Below are 20,245 nucleotides of genomic sequence, written 5' to 3'. Positions count from 1 at the left end.
TTAATAAATGTTCATTCATTTACACTTTGTTAGTAGCTTGTTCCTGTGATTGTTAGTACACTGTAAGAAAAATATCTAGAAAAATGGAAAAGGTACTAGTAATTTTCCAGGACGTTATCCGTTTTACTTGTTTACTAGCTAATAATAAATACATTAAAAAAACTTAAATTGTAACCGGTGAAAGTATCTATTTATATTTTAATATTATATTATTTTATGATCAAATCTAAATTAACATACAGATTTTTTTTGCTGAGATTGTCAGTCCTCTGTCGTGTCTGTCATGTTCCCGCCTCATGTTTCCTTATTTGGTTTGTTTCCTGTCCTTGTTAAATGTAATCAGTTTAATTCTTGTCCAGCCGTGTTCGTCTCATTATCTATGATTTACCTGTGTATATTAGTCCTGTCTGTTCAGTTAGATTTCGTCTGGTCTACTCGTTAACCCCGGTGTGTGATGTCCGTGTCTGCCTTGCCATGTCCTGTCCTGATGTCCTAGTAAAGTATATTATTTGTGTTTACATCCTCGTTTGCGTGTTCCTGTGTCCTCCCTCGTGTGTGCACCGTGACAGAGATTTGATGTAGTGACAATTTTGCGTCCTGATCACGTAAAGATGTCATCGTGCAGTGACGTCACATCATTTAGCAACTTTTAGTTTTGGTGTTTTTGTATCATTTATGTTTTGAGGGAAGAGTATGCTAGTTGCTATGCGATCTGTTATTTTTCTTCACTCTTTCTCTTCTGGTTTGTATTTGCTATGTATTGTTTGGCAATCCTTGAACCCCTGGCTCTTTTCCTCGGTATATGTTCTGTTACATTTGTATTTCGGAGCAAATATTTAAAAATCTTTTGCAACTTTTAGCAACAAATCAACCATCCTTTAGCAATTTCCCCTGAAAATAAGTTGCCAACACTGGCTGTTGTGCGTTTTATCCGTTGTTGCTCATCTAAAAAATAGCTTTTTAGTCAACATCTGACTAGTTTGGTGTAGTACATATCTGTAAATTATCTTCCATAAGTACTATAATGACACGTCGTCGTTCAAGTCAATATTATTTGTATAGCGCTTTTAACAATGCAAACTGAGTCAAAGCAGCTTTACTTCGGCTTGATATAAAGCTGAGTGGCTTTATATCATCTTCACAGTATTTAGACGGGGAAATAGTGTCTTTCTCCTCTGGCCAGCCTAAATCAGCAGTTTAAATCTAGACTAAAGCAGAATCAGATTGTGCAAAGGACTCATCTGGTTCCTGTGGTCTTGTCCCGATGGCCGTCCCGGAGACAGGGTCTTCACTGGGGATCAGTCTCTGGGGCTCATCTAGGTGTCCTGGCTGTAGAGGTCATTTCTAGGTCATGATCTGGATACAGTCTGGTTCTGGGTGGCTACGGTGACCTCGGAATAAGAAAGAGAAACAGACTAATATTAGCGCAGATGCCATTCTTCTAACAGTGTAACAAGTACATTGTGTGTTATGGGAAGTGTTCCCGGTTCCGGTTGATCTAATTAATGCAGCCTAACAATCCTTTAACAGATCTGAATTATAGAAATGCGATAGTGTATTATGTGTAAGCCAGGTTAAAGAGATGGGTCTTTAATCTAGATTTAAACTGACAGAGTGTGTCTGCTTCCCGAACAGATTGTTCCAGAGTTTGGGAGCTAAATAGAAAAATGATCTCCCGCCTGCAGTTGATTTTGATATTCTAGTTATTATCAAATGGCCAGAGTTTTGAGACTATAATGTGATAAGAGCTCACTCAAATACTGAGGTGCCAAACCATTCAGGGCTTTATAGGCAATTATCAAGTGTATACGATGTTTAATAGGGAGCCAGTGCAGTGTTGACAGAACCGGGCTAATGTGGTCATACTTCCTGGTTCTAGTAAGAACTCTAGCTGCTGCATTTTGAACCAGCTGGAGTTTGTTTATTAAGCATGCAGAGCAACCACCCAATAAAGCATTATAATCTATGTTTCTGCATTTGACATTGAGAGCATAGGTCGTAATTTAGATATATTTTTAAGATGGAAAAAATATATATATATATATATATATATATATATCTCGTCGTCAGAGCCTATTTACTTTGGTGGAAAGAAGACAAACACTTGTAAGTTATGACGATAAAACTGACTGAAATTAAGTAACAAAGCTGTCTAGTCGAGTGTGCAAACTATGAAAACAAACAATTCAGGGTGGGTTTATGTATGTATTTAAATTTCTGTACACAAACCTTAAAGATAGGCCTGCTGAAAAGTTTCACTTTTATGGACCGTATTTAACTCTTGTGACAACATGCCCCTTTTGAAGTGAAGTGAAATACTGCCAAGAATGGTGACCCATACTCGAAATTCGTGCTCTGCATTTAACCCATCCAACGTGCACACACACAGCAGTGAACACACACACACCGTGAACACACACCCGGAGCAGTTTGAAGTAGGAGTAGACCGATGTTAGTAAGTCCATTACGTGTGTGTGTGTGTATATATTTTCTTAAAAATAATGCAATTATTACTGGATTATGAAAACCACTAAAAAGTCCCAGTCAGTGTGCTGTAGATTCAGTGAAGCTGCTTTTTCTTACAGGGAACCTGATCAGTCAAGCGTCTCCTCGAGCAGAGATTCACAGGAGAACAGATCTTCAGGAGTACAGGTAGAGGATCAAATCAAGGCAATATTTTACTGTTATAACAATAATAATAGTAGAGGAAACTTGTGCATGTCCTCTGCTTTGCGAATGTCCAATGGTTACTCATGAAACACATGACAATAGACAATCAAAAACACAATCTACATAGATCCACATAAAAATAAATAAAACATGATTTGAACTGGTGCTAATAGTAGAGTAGGTAGGACGTCGTTGCAGAACTGGATCTGATAACAAAGACGTCTGCCAGAATGTTTGCATATTTTTACAATATATACCAGAACTCTTGCATGACACGTTTATTAGAAAAAACAAGTTAATGTTGAAGTGTAAGAGATAACGCTGTTTTTTTATCCCTTGTAGCATGTAGCATACAATACAAACAAAATCGGACAATTTAAAAAAAAATAGTTCTTAACCAATATTGGTTTTGCCTGATGTTGATATCAAGAGAGCAGGGCAGATAATGCCAGATATATGAATTATAATACAAATTCAAGACAGCAAATAGAATTGCTGACTTTAAATAAAAGTTATTTTGCACAATATTTACTATTGTAAATGTTTGAAAGGCAAATCTTTAAGCAGGACTTCCTGTGCATCTGTTGACAAGGCTGTCAAATTTTGAAACACTTCCGATAAGCCAATCAGACTTAGCCAGTAATGATAAACATGTCCTAATTGTTATTAAAGAATAACCATTTAGCAGTATAGTGTAACTGATGTTTAAAGCGCTTGTGACAGATGCACATGTAGTCATGCGTAGAGAAAAACGCATGCACTGAACATACAACGGTACATACAAGAAATGACAATTCAGCCACAGTGTTTATTTATGGTGTTTTTCATGAAGCAAGTGCACAACAGTCCGTTCTGGCCAGAGGTGGCATGTAGCAATATGTACACTTTTTTTAATTTTTTTTATTCACAAGCAAGCCTATCGTCAAGTGGCTGCCATGACTTTAAAAAATACATACAAACAAAACAAGAGGGCCAGGTTTGGCGTTGAAAGAATGCGACTGGTCATCTGTTTACATGCATGGAAATCTTACTGACTTCTAACAGAAGGAGAGAGAGAGAGAGAGAGGAGAAAGGAAAGAGATACACTATATACGGTGATGAGAAAAACAAAGTAGTTCATAAGCTGTATTTGTTCCTGATGCCACTTAAAAAGAAAGGATATACATACATTAAGTTGAAGGACAATAATAATAATAATAATAATAATAACAATAGTATTCCTTTTCTCCTAAGGTAATTCAAACATTCAGATAATTGGAAAATAAAGTCCCAATCTACTCTTTGTATAAAAAGAAGCTTTCAAGTCAACAAGGAACAAAGGACAGTTTCTTCACAGAAAGGTCTACAGGAAGTTGGAAGGAAGAGGGGCCAGATCTATTGTTGCACTTGGTGAGTGTGCTTTCAGCAGACGGGGAGAGGTAGAGGCACAGTAGGGCTGAGGGGGATATAGTGTGTGTTTGTGTCGAGGAGGGGAGCGATGCTTTATGTGGCGTATCTCTTCGTCCACTGTTTTGCTATTCTGTCATGTTCTGTTCTGTTGGTCAAGTACTGTGTGGCGATGCTCCCGACCAGAGGATCCGCTGCGGACACAAGAGCGGTCATCAGCACGTTAATCGACCGAATACAAAACACATTTCATCTGCCGCTTAGGGGCTAAACTACTGCGCATACTTACGGTTAATGATTTCAACAGACCTATCTACAGCTGCGCAATCTGAGGAAAATGGGGGTTTCTGTTTCTAAAAAACTCCTATAATAATAATAATAATAATAATAATAATAAATAATTATTATTATTATTATTATTAAACAAAAGAAATATTACACAACACAATATTTTACTGTAAAATAAAATTGAATATATTTAAGAAATGTATTAATAATAAATTATATAATCAAACGGTTTTATTTAATAATATAACAAAAATATTATATTTTTATTAGTTTATTAATACCTCAAATATAAAATGTTTAATTTGTAATATAAACATTTTTATTTAGAAGGGACTATAATATTAATAATTATTATTACATAATTACATCAATAATATGAGACATTTTCTTTTCTTTTTTTTTAATGGTAAAATTACAATATTTTGTGTTATGTAATATTTCTTATTTTGTTTAATATTGTATGTAGTAGTAGTAGTTGTATAATAGTACTAACAAACAAAAGTAGTATTATATAAAATATTGTAATATTTTTATCTAAAATAATTCCATTAAGAAAATAATAATTATACATAATCTTATTAAATAATAATAATAACATTTAATAATCATACAAATAATACAACATAACATTTTTATATTAATATAATATTTTATAGTACAACTGTAAAATTGTAATACTATTATTTATGGCTGTCTTGATGTCTTAATTTTGAAACGTTAAACCATCAAGCTTTCATTTTGGCAGAAAACTGCAGGGAGCTTGACAACAGCTGGTTTAAAAGTTCACTTTGAAAACACACTGTTCATATATTTAATAAAATTTCAGCAATTTACACTAAGCCATAACATGATTCAGTTTCATTTAATTTATTCGTACAGCCCTACCTCCAAATATGAAACTTTAGCATGCAACTCAGCCCACACGTTTGTGCTACAGACATGAATGATGCCTCAAATCATGTGACTTGTGTCCCGTGATCAGAACAACATACTGATTGTTTGAGACTTACCTGGGTTACAGTCTGTGAGGAGAGAGCAGATGGACAGCAGCACCTTAGAGATGGTGAGGGCAGGACTCCAGTTGTCCTTCAGGATGTCCAGACAGATCACACCCTGACTGTTGATGTTACAGTGGTAGATCCTCGTACGAAATGTAACCTGGAGACAACGAGATGTCACTGGAAGGCTGATAGGATTGATACTGAGGTCTTTTTGCCATCTTTAATTTGTAGCAACATTAGTGCACCATATAGGTGACCCTGGACCTCAAAACCAGTCTTAAGTGTCAATTTTTCAAAATCGAGATTTATACATCATCTGAGTATCAAATAAGCTTTCCATTGATGTATGGTTTGTTAGGATCGGACAATATTTGGCTGAGATACAACTATTTGAAAATCTAAATATTGAGAAAATCGCCTTTAAAAAGTTCTTAGCAATGCATATTACTAATCAAAAATTAGGTTTTGATATGTTTATGGTAAGAAATTGACTAAATATCTTCATGGAACATGATCTTTACGTAATATCCTAATGATTTTTGGCATAAAAGAAAAATGGATAATTTTGACCCATACAGTGTATTTTTGGCTATTGCTACAAATATACCCCAGCGACTTAAGACTGGTTTTGTGGTCCAGGGTCACATATTAGAGCGTGCATGCTAACCACAAGAAGACTAACACTAAAATGAAAACAGAAAATCTAAAAAATAAACAAATATAACACAAAAAAATATTAATTTTCCGTGGTACAGAAATTGTACACTGCACTTTTTAAATGTATCAAGTAATTCAATTATTTTAATTTATTATTATTTTTATTTTTTTTGCTTTAAATAGCGATAAACAGAAATTTATTGACAATAGATGCATAATTAATCAAATGATGGAGAAGAGCATTAAAATCAGCCATATATCTAGATGTGTGGTGTAGTCAAATAAACTTTCAGCCATTTAAAGAGCCAAATCAGGAGTCTGGGTCATGGTGGAGGGATGAATTCACCAGATCGTGGTTAGTATACGATATCCTTCACAATTTAAAATAAATCGGCCTGCGAGATGAGTAACTGTGCCATGCAAATTGCAAATTTTGTGTGTTGCATTGTTTGAACAAATCCTTTTTAAATCAAATGAACAACAGCATGAATTCCTGCTGAATCAATTGCTGTAGTTAATATCTGAGGTTATGCCACACTAAAGTATCTTATACGCAGGAAACTGGTCTTTGTATGAACTAGGAACTAAACTAAAAAAGGCCTCAGCATGTTCGGTGTGTGTGAGACATCTGTGCAAGAGCCCGAGGCTTTCAGGGCAAACCTTTAATGGACCTTGACATTCCTTGCCTTGAGATTCATGACAGTTTAATTGCCACCAGAACGACTTCCTCTATCCTGTCTACCTACAAACCCACCAGAGCCCGGAGAACAAACGCATACGGGACATAAGTGGCCGTCTCTAAATGAACATCCTGCTTTACATGGGGTTTAGAGACAGATTGGAAGGGGTGTTAAAGGACAATGACAGAGACACATGGGCCCTGGGGAACCTGAGGGGGGCTGGGATGACAGAGGCTGAATAAAATGGCCCTTAAGGCACTGACAGAAAAAAATGTCGCCGTTCAAAACAGAATTGAGTTTTTAAATTCCAACTCCGTTTCCGAGTCTGAACTGAAGTAGCAATAGTTATTTGAAGTAGTAGAAATTTAATAGAATAAAATTTAACTGCTGTAAGTAGTAATAAGTGCATGAATTTAAGCATGAATTACACTTTTACCCATTAACAAAAAAATTCTGTATGAATTACCCATGTTATCATACAGAAATATAATAACAGAAAACAAATAACAAATACATAAAACAAACTCATCACCAAACACCAATGGACAAAATTGTTGGGACACCCCTTTGGAAACATAGTTCATGTATTAAAAAAACCCTGTATTTCCATCTCTGTTGCAACAGTTTTGGACGTGTCTAACTGTACCCATATACAAGTCATTGGTGTTTGGTGATGAGTTTTTGGCTCAAAGTCTGCATATAAAGTCACACCAGAGTCCGTGTTCAGCTGGGATCAGGACTTTGCTTTCTGCAGACCAGTCAAGTTCTTCCACACTGACTGAATCAATCATTTCTTTATGAACCGTGTCTTATACACAAAGCCATGATCATGTTAGACTAGAAAAGGGTTCTGTCCAAACTGTTGCTATAAAGTTAGAAGTGCACAATTCCCTAGAATATCATTATACGCTTAAACATTACGATTTGTACTCATAGAAATGACTAAAGTAGTGAAACCTGTTCATTAGAAGGGGGGGACCCAATACTTTTGGCAATATAGTGTATATTCTCAGCATGCAGTTTTCACATGATAAACACCAAAATTGCAAGTCTTAAACAATAGTGTAACAAACAAGTTATTATTAAGCAACTTACATTTTAAATGTTATTGACGCCAATAAAATAGATTCAAACTAAGTAAAAGTGTTGATTTGTTTGAATAAATCAAATGAATGATTCAGTGAGTCACTCATAAAGTTAAATCAGTGTTCTGAATGAATTGATTCAGTGAGTCAGTGACTCATTCATCTGAGACAGTCACTTGTCGCCACTTACTGGCATAAAATGTAACTTGCAGAAAGAGTTGCATTTTTTTTTTATTGGCTGTAAGATGGTGTGTGTGTATATACTGTGTTTTAAATAGCTTGTAAAAGCTCAGTGCGCGTTTTACTTTCACTTTCAAATTAGCCGCAATTCGGCATAAATTGCTTGAATTCAATTCAAACAACAAGAAAATACAACATATAACATGCGCTTTTACATTTGGTTTTGAAACTCTTCTGCCATCATCTTGTCTGTCTCACCTCACTCTTCTTGTCAGTCAGCTCTCCTCACATGATAAATCTGATCTGTGATGCGCGACTGTCGTTCGTTCAGTGTGCTGTATTGAGCAGCCGCGTTCAGTTTTAATTGTAGTGTCTGTTCTCTAACTGAACTAAATGATTTTTATTACTATTAAAAAAATAAAAATGACGGTAAGGGATGGTGCCGCGGTGGGCAAGTGACGTAACCGGTGTTGTGTAACAGCCAATACTGTCTATCGCAGCAAGTCTAATATATACATAATAAATATACTCCGTATACACACATACAGTATATTATGTAAACAAACACTTATTTTGGATGCGATTAATCGCAATTAATCGTTTGACAGCACTAATATATATATTATATATTATAATATACACATATTTGGCATCAGGCATCTGCAGCCCTGCTCTTTAGTTGTCATAGAAAACCCATATCATTCATCCCCTAAGTTCAATGCATATTCATATGCCACGGAATTATTTTCCTCTTACCTTGGGTGGTTTAAATGGGTAGTCAGGTGTAAATGCAATGTCAAGGAAAAAGACCCCTCCTTCATACACAGAGCCCGGTGGTCCTAAAATAGTTGACCTCCATTCATAGATGTTGTCTCCTTTGGGACCAGCGCTGTTAGTGGAACAAAGAGAAGAGATTTGAGAAGTTAAACGGACTGAACGGCCATTCCAGGAAGATAAATCATCATTAATTCATGAGTCAAACACCAAGAAGGAACAAGACACTGAAGACACATCAGCACTGGCCTCATGCTAAAGTAGACGAACCACTGAAAGCCAGATGGTCTCTCTGTCCATTGACCATCTTTGGAAGCTAGTAGTCTTAGATATTGCTAACTACCTCATGATACAATGCATTATGCGGAATCCAGTCACAAAAATGGAATTTATGCGGAATCCAGTCACAAAAACGGAATTTACTGTATAATGCGGAATGTCATGGAATTTGGCAAATTTTGGATGAATAAATCAAAAGTAGGTCAGTACACTTACAAGAAAATGCGATATTGACTAGTGTCTGTGAATATTAAGCTGTACAAAATACTATTTAAATATGAATCCTGCATGTTGTGCATGTCTCAGAATGGTTTCGTTTACTACACACATACTGAAGTGCATGCAATGCTCACGGCCTTTTCAGCCTCTGCTGCCTCAATATATGAGTACATAAACACATGAACGATCTCTAGAACTGCTCTGAGAGCCACTTCATGAGCAGTTTACCGTTTCTTCTGAGTAAAACTATCATATACACAAACAGAAACCTAAAGGTCTGTACATCAACCCATCAAAATAAAGAAACTATGACAGAACTATGCTATTATTATTAAAACATTATTTTAAGGGGACATTTACCAACAATATAATTTACCAGAATGTAAATACATGCAGTATTTCTGAAAAATAGTTTTTTTTGTATAAAATCAATTATTTAGAGATGCTTTTGATTATTAAAATTTAATGAAACAATTCAAATGGAATCCAGAATATTATTGGAGATTTCATGAAAACAGAATTTAATAAAAAATAAAAGTAAATTTGAGAAAAAATATTTTATAGGGTCTTAATGTAACTTTTGTTATACTTTCAATAAATTGTTAAATTTGGTAAGTTTCATGATTTAAATTAATTAGACATGCTTTTTGATTAACATTTAATTTAACCATTAAAACAGAGTCTAGAAAAAAATTAAATGGAAGGCAAAAAAAACAAAACTGATAAAACAATTTGGGAAAAAATTAAGCTGATTTCATAAGGCCCAAAAATGACTCCTTTAAAGATAATCCAGATACTTCAAACATGCCATTTCAGTGTGATAAAGATAACTAAGAAACACTTAAAACACTTGACTGTGACATTATTAATACGTTAAATTCACTCTCAGATCTGCCAAAATCAATGCTGACGGCTGAGCCAAAGCTGGTGAAGAAAGACAAACAGGACTTTAGAGCACATCTTTGAGCTCGTTTGTCAAAGGGCTGCCACATCTGCAGGATTCCCTTGTGATATTGAAGATTTACGACTCGTTCTACTGCTGTATCTGTGCCAAACAAACAGACTGGGAGCAGATCCAGCCCATAATAATAAACAAGCCTTAGATCTGGGCTCTGGTAAACAGCAGCAGACACACTTGATAAGTACTTGTGTTGTGGAGGGTAGTCCATCCCGTGGCTCTTATTCATTTGTGTTCATAATTGGATGACAAAAGTGAATTCATGTACGTTCATCATGACCATCTTGTTCACCTGATTTTCCTTACAATCCCCAATCCATATTCATGACCTGCATGATCCAGCAAAAGATTATCAGATACTGTGGATACACCAGTCATCTTAAAAGATTAATTTAACTCGATTTTTCGGCTGCTGGGGTGTTCTGGGTGGTTTCCAGGGTGTTGCTAGGTTGTTTCAATGAGTAATCGTGATTTCAGTACTGACCCAAATAAACATGATTATGATTTGTGCCATAATTGAGCAGCCCTAGTCTTACTAAGTGTCTATGATCTTTCTTTCGTTCAATGTGCATCTGTGGGATGTTTTTCCACCCGTTTTAACATCCTTCAGGTGAAAATGACACATCTGATCATTAACAGCACACCTTTCCTCAACAATGATTTGAGGAAACGTTCATTTCTGGAGCCGACGCACACAATAACTAGTTTAAGTAATCCAAACAAATCACTAACTGCAAGTATGAGTAATAATAACAACACAGACACTTGGCAAACATCACTAATCACTAATCACACACATACCGCTCTTCTAGTGAATGCTGCTTTCTTGCATGAGTAACAATAAGGGGAGGAGATGCTTAAAATTGCAGAAATCACTCTGCACGATAATGTGAGGCGTGATGTTAAAATGAATTTAATTTCAAATCTGAAGCGGTCAGGAATTTCATTCAACATTTTCTTTTGGCCCGGGGCGACATGTAACATCAGCTGTAATCAAAGTTTCACCAGCAGAAGAAAGAAACGGAAATATTGCGCTGTAATTACAATGTGAAGAATGATCTGGGACGAAAACTTCTGTAAGATGAGCAGCGGCGTTCAACAGATGAACAGATCTCAAATGTAGTTACAGCCATAAATCAGACATTGTCTCTGCATTGCTGTGGTGTTTTTAATGTATAGCTGTGCAGTCGCTAGGGTGTTTTGTCTTCCCCCATAAATTAGAGTTTAAAAAAAAATTATATATATATATAATGAGCACCTGCGCCTATTGCCAACAAAACCGAGACATTTGATGCCGTTTAACTTACTGTCTGCAGTTCTGAATCATGACCGGGATCTTTTATAGCTGGGACGGCTCCATCTTTCAGTATCAAACGATGTGCACATCCAGCATTGAACTGGGCCTTGTTTATAAAATGGAAAAACAACCTGCATCCACTGTTCACGTAACACTGGGTTCTTTTGGGAAGCTGAACAAGGTTATCTTTCCCTCACAACCAAAAACACACTTCTTTAGAGACATTCTTCCGGAGGGAGTCCCGTGCAGTGCTGCTGGATGAAGCTCTCTCTCTCTCTCATGCCCATATAAGGAGTTCCACCGTCGTTTACATCAGCAAGAGCCACAATCGAAAAAAGAAACTTGTACGAACCCGGAAGTAAGATTTTTGGCACAGAAATACTTCCAAATCTGGCCATGCTTAGCATGAGAATCAAACTCTTTAACAGTGTAAACAACTCCGAATGCATGAAACAGCATTGTACCCCCCCTTTAAGTTGGCAGACCTAAGAGCTCTTGCAGGTTGGAGGTCTATAAACAGATCCGAGAGGTAAGAGGGTGCTAAACCATTTAAAAACCAGTAAGAGCACTTTAAATGAATCCTGTAGCGCACAAGTAACCAATGTAACGACTGAAAGACAGGCACAATATGCTCTCGCTTTCAAGCTCCCGTCAGAACTCTAGCAGCCGCATTTTGAGCCATCTGATATACATTTATAAAACATTAAAGGGATCATATAATGCCCATTTTCCACAAGTTGATATTATTTTAGGGTCTTAATGAAAAGTCTGTAACATAGTTTGGTTAAAAAACATAGTTTGGAAAAACCTTGTACTCAGTTTTTCTGGAGGTGATGCTGGATCACGAATGATTCGCGCGAACATAGATGCATTTAGGTAGATCGAGGGCGCATTCCCTTCAGAACCAAACGTAAACCTCTTCAGCTGCTCAGATGATGGGAGTAAATGACTACTGCTATGTTCATTATTACATCCAACAACAAAACACCTCAATCGCTTAGGAGTCATTCTTGTATGCATCTGCTCCGGCGGTGAAACAACTGATGACAGCTCACTCAGGATGGGTCTGAGTTAAGACACCAGTGCAGTCTGTGCTGAACGCTACTGTCAATCAAACTATCATGAGAGGGCCTTCGTCCTTGTGACGTCACACGGAGAGACGGCTCGATTTGAGAAAGGGGTAAAGATTTTAGTAGATTTAAAAATATATATATTTTTTATCATTATAGGGTGGTTGTGTACACACACTGCTAACACACATTTCAGTTCAAACAACTTGTAAGAGTGCATGTAGCATTATATGACCCCTTTAATATAAATAAAAACAACAAAACTAAAAAATTAGACAAATTTTACCATGACAAATATATTTTTTTTAAATCATTCAGTGTAACAATAGTTATATAAGTTATATGTATATTAAAAATATCTTGTCAGGCATATTTAGAACAAAAATCATAGATGACATTAAAAGACAGTGCAGCTATTAAAAATGTATTAATTGTCATTTAATATTCTTACCAATCTGTGCCACTATCCTTAAAACCACTAGGTTTGACCCATTTGTTAGCAAGAAATTTATCAATCATTTAAAATATAGTAAAATCGAATATGATCACATATGTAAATAAAATGTTGCTTCATTTTTACATAAACATCTCTTACACTGAATGATAATGGAACATTATTTCACCCATATTCAGACATTTTATTTTCACTAAAAGTTATTTAAAACATTAAAGTAGACACTTTACATTTGTGTAGGGATGCATCAATCCGATACTCAGGATCGGTATCGGCTCCGATACGGTCATTCGGTCAGACGAGACCGATCCAAATCCGATATGTGCGTATACTATTGTGTTATTGTTCAGCCCCACGAAAGGCACAACAACACTATAAAGCACCATAAAGTTTCCGTGCACTATATTTAAAGTGTTCTGAAGCTGTTCCATAGTTTAAGCTGAGGTACAGATGAATATTTAAGTCGTTAAACTCTTCTCTCCGCTGCGGCTGTCGTCATCCTCCATTCAGTGTTCAAACTGCGTGTCGCGTTCAGTTACTACAGTCAAACTCTCTTGAAGAGCGCACAGTAACTGAGGTTTAAAACTGGTAAAAGAAAAGGATCAATAGACTTAATACACTACACAACAATAACTTTGAACATTTCTGTGCGGGGCATCATTCTGCGCTTTGTGCCGCTCTGTATTGGAGCATTTCGTTTTATAACACTTTTGCGCAATGAAAGATTATTAATAGTCTTGTTCTGTCCTATCTATCATATGTTGCTGCCTTCATTACTGTGCTATAGATTTAAAAGAAATGTCTTTTAATTTTATAGTATATATTTATATATAAATGTATTTGCTTGTTTTTTCATGAATGTATTTTACAACGATACAAAGAGCAACGTGTACCATTTTACCCGATTTAGTCCTACACTTATTCACTTTTATTTGTAAATAGGCTTGATAAAATTGAGCACCCATGATTATTTTTGTCATAGATTATGATTATCATTTGTTATTTTTCATTAAAATGAAGTCATCTATATGTAGTAGATTGTGTTTAACACACAAAAGAGTGACGATCAGGTCAACACGGAGAAGTATAGAAATTTTACATCGCTTTAAAAAAAACTGCGCTGGTATCGGATTTGATCGGTATCGGCAGATACTCACAATTTTCGGGATCGGATCGGTTCTGAAAAAATGGTATTCTTGCATCCCTAGTATAATATCACTTTTGTAAATTTAATTAGATGCTGACACGTAAATGGGAAATTAATTGAAATCTTTTATTACATGTATTATATATGTATTTTTATTTAATACATATATAAAAATTGAAAATATATATATTTCAAAACGCAGAACAATATAACAATATATGCGCTTTAAGTACAATGTGAAAAAGGATTTGGGAAAAACTCATTTGTAAGATAAGCGATGCCGTTCATCAGGCGAGCGTTTCTGCTGGATACTCGCTGCTAGTGTTGGATGAACATCTATAAATCAGAAAGCGGCGTCGGCTCTGCTGAGCTGTTGCTAGGTGGTTCTGGGCGGTTGCTTTCTGACCAAATTATCAAACTGACCAAAAAGCACAGAAGTTTAATACTTTGGTTTAAGGGTTTGTTCAAATCACTAACCCATGAACAATAATAAAACACTAGTAAGTCTGAATGACACACCAAAAATGGTTTGTGGTTCTTCTAGTGAGCGGGTCATTTCCTGTAAATGCCCATTTGCTTTCAATGTCCTGACAATTAACTGATGGCTGGTGCCAGTGGGCAAAACCTCTGTTTGAATCCGACGGGCAAAGACCCGTGGGCACATGCCAATGCTGACGGTTGCCCCGCAACAACCAACCCCCTCCACCATCACCACTGCTGGCCACGGTGAACGAGTTTAAACAGCGCAGTTAACCGACCTTGTTATTGAGCTTTCAGCTTACTATTCAAACTCATTAGACTTGGAAAAAAAACCCCACTGGTTCAGCACTCCACTTCAAAACCTTGAATCCTAGCGCTTATCTGGAAAAACAAAACAAAGACATGCATTGCATTCGTTTTTAACCGCTCTAATAAAACTTGCATATGATACAAACCCTGCTGCATGAATAACAATGTATTAAAAGTAAATTAACCATTTGCTAAGTGCAGAAATGCAAAAGAGCAATGGTCGACTCACAGAGACAGAAATAGCAGCTGATGCCTCATGACTGCTTTAAAGAGTCCCGCCGGCCGTGTGGGATATGCAGTTTCATTTAATATAATCATTAACAATATAAAAGCATAACGCTCATGGTGTTATTAAAGGTTAGATGCTTAGTTTTTTCTTGTTTTGTTTTTTTTAAGTAACCAGCATCTCGGTGCTCAACATTTTTGATAATTGCAGCTAGTAATTAATAAATACAGCAAGGCCTCGAGTACCTTATTGCTTTTATAAAACGGTTACCACACAATAAAAAATATTAAAACCCAAAAAGTTCATTAAATGCTGTCCTTCCACTAAAAAAATAGTTCCTAACAGCAACAATAAACGGCAAGAGAATGATCCGAACATGCCTCATCTAATAGAGCTTAAATAAAAACGGAGAATAGGAGTCCTTATCATCCGCTGTGTTTATTTTTTAACACCAAATATGATATTTTCTCAAACACATACATCTGCTTATCTCGCAGCATGAGAAAATGTTTGTTTTCCATCTTTTAGTTTTAAAACAGAGCGATTCGCGGCACAGCAAGCGTCATTACAGTGTAAACTGATGGACATACAGAATCATACCTGAAACAGAAAACTAATCAATTCTGTAATATTCCCTCCTTACTTCGGAAACTAGTCTTTCACACAGACGCATCAACACATCTCCGCACAAGAAGCATTTATTTAGACGTAGACGGGGAAGGGCGGGGTCTCAAAATTATACGCCAGCCGGAGTCACTCATACTTCATTAAATAAATAGCATGATACAATAAACAAAAAATTAAGTGACAAAATATTGACTGTTTATTTATGCATTTGAAATTTTGCAGTGTAAATACAATAATGGCACCTCGGCTTCACCAAACTGTCTGTAAATGCATCTAATGCACTTCAGATGCAGTTTCTGTGTCCTCAGCAGTGGAAAGATAAAGTTTGTTAATACTCATTTCATTTGAATAGTAACAACTTATTAGTTTCTTATTATGCTAACTGAATTAATTGAAACAAAGTAAGAATTTGATGTGAAAGATGCTAATAAGGTTAGGGGGGGGGGGGAAATGACCATTTATAAACATAGTGGGAAATGACATTGTTTTGTTACTTACAGCAACTTTAAGTTTATGCTATTTCTTACTCTTTGAAGTCACTTTATTTACACAAGTATTTTCATTCTCAACTCTTTACGTTCTTTTATTACATAACCGACGAGGGTTTACGTGAATCATCACTAAGCGCCGCATTTTTGCTTGTATTTGACCATTTAGGCGCTAAAAGATGACTTGTCCATGTTGTATTCTGTCTCTGGGTGCATACACGGTAATCTTCCCGAGGAAGTGCAAGTTCTCTTTCACGCTTTAAAAAAATAAAGAAATCTAGTACCAAGTATGTCTCATTTTGCAAAAGTCTCGTTACATGATTTTACTGATTTGTACGTGAAACTGGAGTTTTATGGAGGAACGAAAGAGCACCGCTGGAAAGGGGCGCAATAACCGCTTTATCTCGATTACTGTATTTTCATAATCGTTGGAGGCCGGAATCGAAACTGAATTTCGATTAATTGCACAGCCCTAATTGGAATGCATATTTTTAAAGTCATTATTAAATGTATACTGCTGAAATACTAAGCAAACAAGAGAACTGCCATCGCTGACAAGCGACTTTGTTACCGTGCCAACCGCATCCACTGCCAATACGATTCTGCCGAGATCTCACATCCACACGAGCCAGCAGACCATCGCTGCTCTTTTCCCAAACAAACGCTCATCCCCCACACAGAGAGAGAAAAACACCAAACCACAAGCAGCTCACATCTCCTCATGACTAACTGTATAAGCAGTCCACTACAAGTTTGATGTTCCAGCTCACAGCAAAGAGTCTAGTGTTACTCACACGACTCAGAGATCCATCTGAAGAACATGAAAACACACTCAACAAGGACAGGTGCTCTGTGCTGTGGTCGAGTGAACGGCTGGGCCATGTATTTGAGATGGATTTATCACAATGACTTTAATGTGCCTATTATTCACCCATTAAGGGGAGAGTTCAGCCAAAAATGCAAATGCTGTCATCATTTATCCAAACCTGTATGACCCTCTTCTGTGAAAAGAGAATAATATAAGATATTATATTCAACTCAGCAGGGTCCAAACAACAGTAAACGATGACTAGGGATGTAACGATTAACCGTGAGTGGTTGAAAATCGATTCATGTGACGATTCAAATCGGTTGAGATGCTAAAAAAATAGGGGCAGGAGTTTATATGAATGCATGTCTGAGGGGAAATTTAGAAAAGTTTAGATGGTATTTTTTCTTTTCATCTTGCCTCTGTATAATTAAAGTTTTGTTTACAGCGGAAACCGAGGAAATGCTTAAAGCGCCACCTGCTGGCAGAGAGTGGATCTGCGTCTCATTCAAGTCATCTGCACTTTCATTTCATGCAGATATTATACAGTAGTTTCACAAAACTGAAATCAGACCACTCTGTTTTTGCTTCAAATTTCGAAATTATACAATCGAAGTTAGATTAAAAACTGCTCATGTTGCATGTTTGCAGCATCTTTGTTTGGATCATGATTGAAATGCCCAGACAAAGCCTTATTTTGTTTAAATGAAGATATTTATTTTATTTGTGTTACTTAGCTGATATGGAGCTTGTTTTAAAATGACAAACAACGTAATCGTGTATAATTGTGCAATTATGTAGTTTTTTCATCTGAGATTGTGCTGGTTGAAAAAGATTACAGTCAGCTTCGACACAGAAATGTGATTTAATGATGTCCAAATGGAAATCAGTCTGAAGCCTCTGTACTTTTGGCTCTTAAAAACTCTAATGGGAGAATTCAAGTAAACAGCGTACATCAATTAAGGCTTTTAAGGGTCTCTCTCTCTCTCTCTCTCTGCAGGCAAATACGATATAGACCTTAATCCGGTTAGACACCATTCTGAATTTTACGTGGATGAAAACAATGCTGTGAGGGATAGACTTACAATCTTTACACACACACACTATACATTTACCCAAACGTTTCCATCTAATCTAATCACAAAGCACAGTTCATGAGAGAAATGACCCAAAGAACTTTCCCTAACAGGTTTGAAAAAAAAACTCCATATCCTAAAGTTAAATAGTTTATGACAACAAACAACATATTGTCGTTCTCTATTTGCTTGTGTACCCCTGCCTTACTGAGCATCTAATTACTGCAAAAAGAAAATGCAATGTGAAACAAAGTGTGATTATTAATGTGTGGGCTGCAGGCAAGGTTGTGCGATCTGTCAATGTGCAAAACTAATTAGCAAACACACATTCAGCCAGAAGGTCAGAGCGGAATTAAGCAGAAGCTGCAGACATAATCAACTATAAAACGAGCAGATTTTAACGTAACAGGTTTAATCAATGACGAATGCAATAGATGAAAACATTATTAAATACGACCCTCGTTAACGCAGTCGATAAAGATGGACAATGCGGTTTAGTGCACACCTGAGAGATCGTAAAAATGATTTAATTTACTCACTCTCATGTCATTGCAAACCTGCAGGAAAACAAAAGGTTTTGAGGAATATCCTAGTCATACAATGAAACTAAATGGGGACTGGGACTCAAAAACAAGTGATTTGTATATATTTCAAGATTTCTGGATCCATTCTACAGCTTTGTGCGAGGAACAGATAAAAACGTAGCCTTTAGCCTCAGGGGGACGCAAGTGATTTTGACCACTTACAGGGGGTAGTTGGTGATTTAAATGCCGTCTGAATCCGATGTCGGTGTTTTCTCTCACCACTAGGGGTGCTCCGATCAGGATTTATGAGGCCGATTAACGATTGCCGATCACAGAAAGCAGTATCTGCCGATCCAATCACCGATACCGATCTTTTTAAAGCCATCCTTTTTATCATGCAGAATTATTTATAGTGATACTCAAATCAGTATTTTTAGACATACAGGCTACGTCCACACAAAGCCAGATTTCTCCCTATCCAATCTTTTTTTTTGCCTCAAATTCCGTAAACACGGAGTCGTCTCAGGAAATATCTGCGTACACACGGAATCACTGAAACCGACTGAAAACGATGTAGTACACATGCCAGACCAATATGTGGCGCTGTAATTCTGCCACAGAGATACACAAAAAAACAGAGAAGAAGACTTGGACCATGTGCGTAAACCTTGCGCGCTGAATACAAACTAACACACAAAGCAGAAGATTTTGCTTTAATAAAGTTAATGAGCTCAGTAGGTTCTGCAGCACGAACACAGGCACGTAGTCCGACATTGTTGTTGTTGTTGTCGCTGTTATGTGACGTAACGGTGTCTGATTAGGGGCGAGACGTGGGCTGATGATGTCATCGTTTCAGAAAATATACGGATTCGCCGTCCACACGAAAACGTGAAAACGTTTTTTGAAAGCGTTTTCAAATTTATCCACCCTGGGACCCGGTTTCAAAAATGATCGGTTTCACTCTTCGAAAACACCGGATTCGTGTGGACGAAACGCCTATACGGTAAAAAATGTATGCGTATACAGAGAAACCCGTCTTCGTGTGGACGGGGCCTTATTCAGTGCCTGAATTTCATTTTTGAAAATGGGGGGGAATTCCCCTCTTAGGTGACTCTTGTGAGAGAGGATTTTTTAATCTGAGGGGTGGAGGGGGGATTTTTTTTAGAAATTTTTCAAAAACATACATTTATCTCACCTAAATGTTTGATCATCCAATTGTTGCAGAAAAGCTTACACACAGCACAACCCTGATTTCACACAGGAGTCCGCTACTGATCCATCGGTTTACCACAAACACAACATTTATCCATTATTTTCATTTCAGATCCAAACATTGTTACTAAAAATGCTTTTTCATTGTGATTCTTTTTTCTTTTACAGTAATACAATCTTTATAGACATATTTAAATGATATAAGAAACACATTATTCAATGCTTTTTACTTTTGCATTTAGGCTACTTCTAGATTTATATATTAAGTTGCTCAAGCAAGTGGCAAAACATTTAAACTACTTTTCTTATGTTATCACAAACATTCTAAATTAACTTATGACTGGCAGAAA

The 20,245-nt window shown here is 36.5% G+C and overlaps 1 protein-coding gene across 1 annotated transcript in view; it reads right to left on the bottom strand.

The window, feature by feature from the left end:
* Positions 1-2,655: 2,655 nt before the first annotated feature.
* ube2e2 (ubiquitin-conjugating enzyme E2E 2) overlaps positions 2,656-20,245 on the bottom strand; it is a 33,032-nt gene continuing 15,442 nt past the window's right edge. Inside the window, exons 4-6 of the mRNA XM_079431026.1 lie at positions 8,704-8,836; positions 5,355-5,502; positions 2,656-4,250 (exon numbers count right to left, since the gene is read on the bottom strand). Of these exons, the coding sequence (XP_079287152.1) occupies positions 4,153-4,250; positions 5,355-5,502; positions 8,704-8,836 (379 nt within the window). The 3' untranslated portion in view covers positions 2,656-4,152. The remainder of the gene's footprint in view (positions 4,251-5,354; positions 5,503-8,703; positions 8,837-20,245) is intronic.

This window comes from Barbus barbus, assembly GCF_936440315.1.
Source record: "Barbus barbus genome assembly, chromosome: 12".
NCBI classification, from domain to species: Eukaryota; Metazoa; Chordata; class Actinopteri; order Cypriniformes; family Cyprinidae; genus Barbus; species Barbus barbus.
The sequence above is the reverse complement of the archived record's forward strand: the minus strand, read 5'-3'. Positions and strand labels throughout refer to the sequence as shown.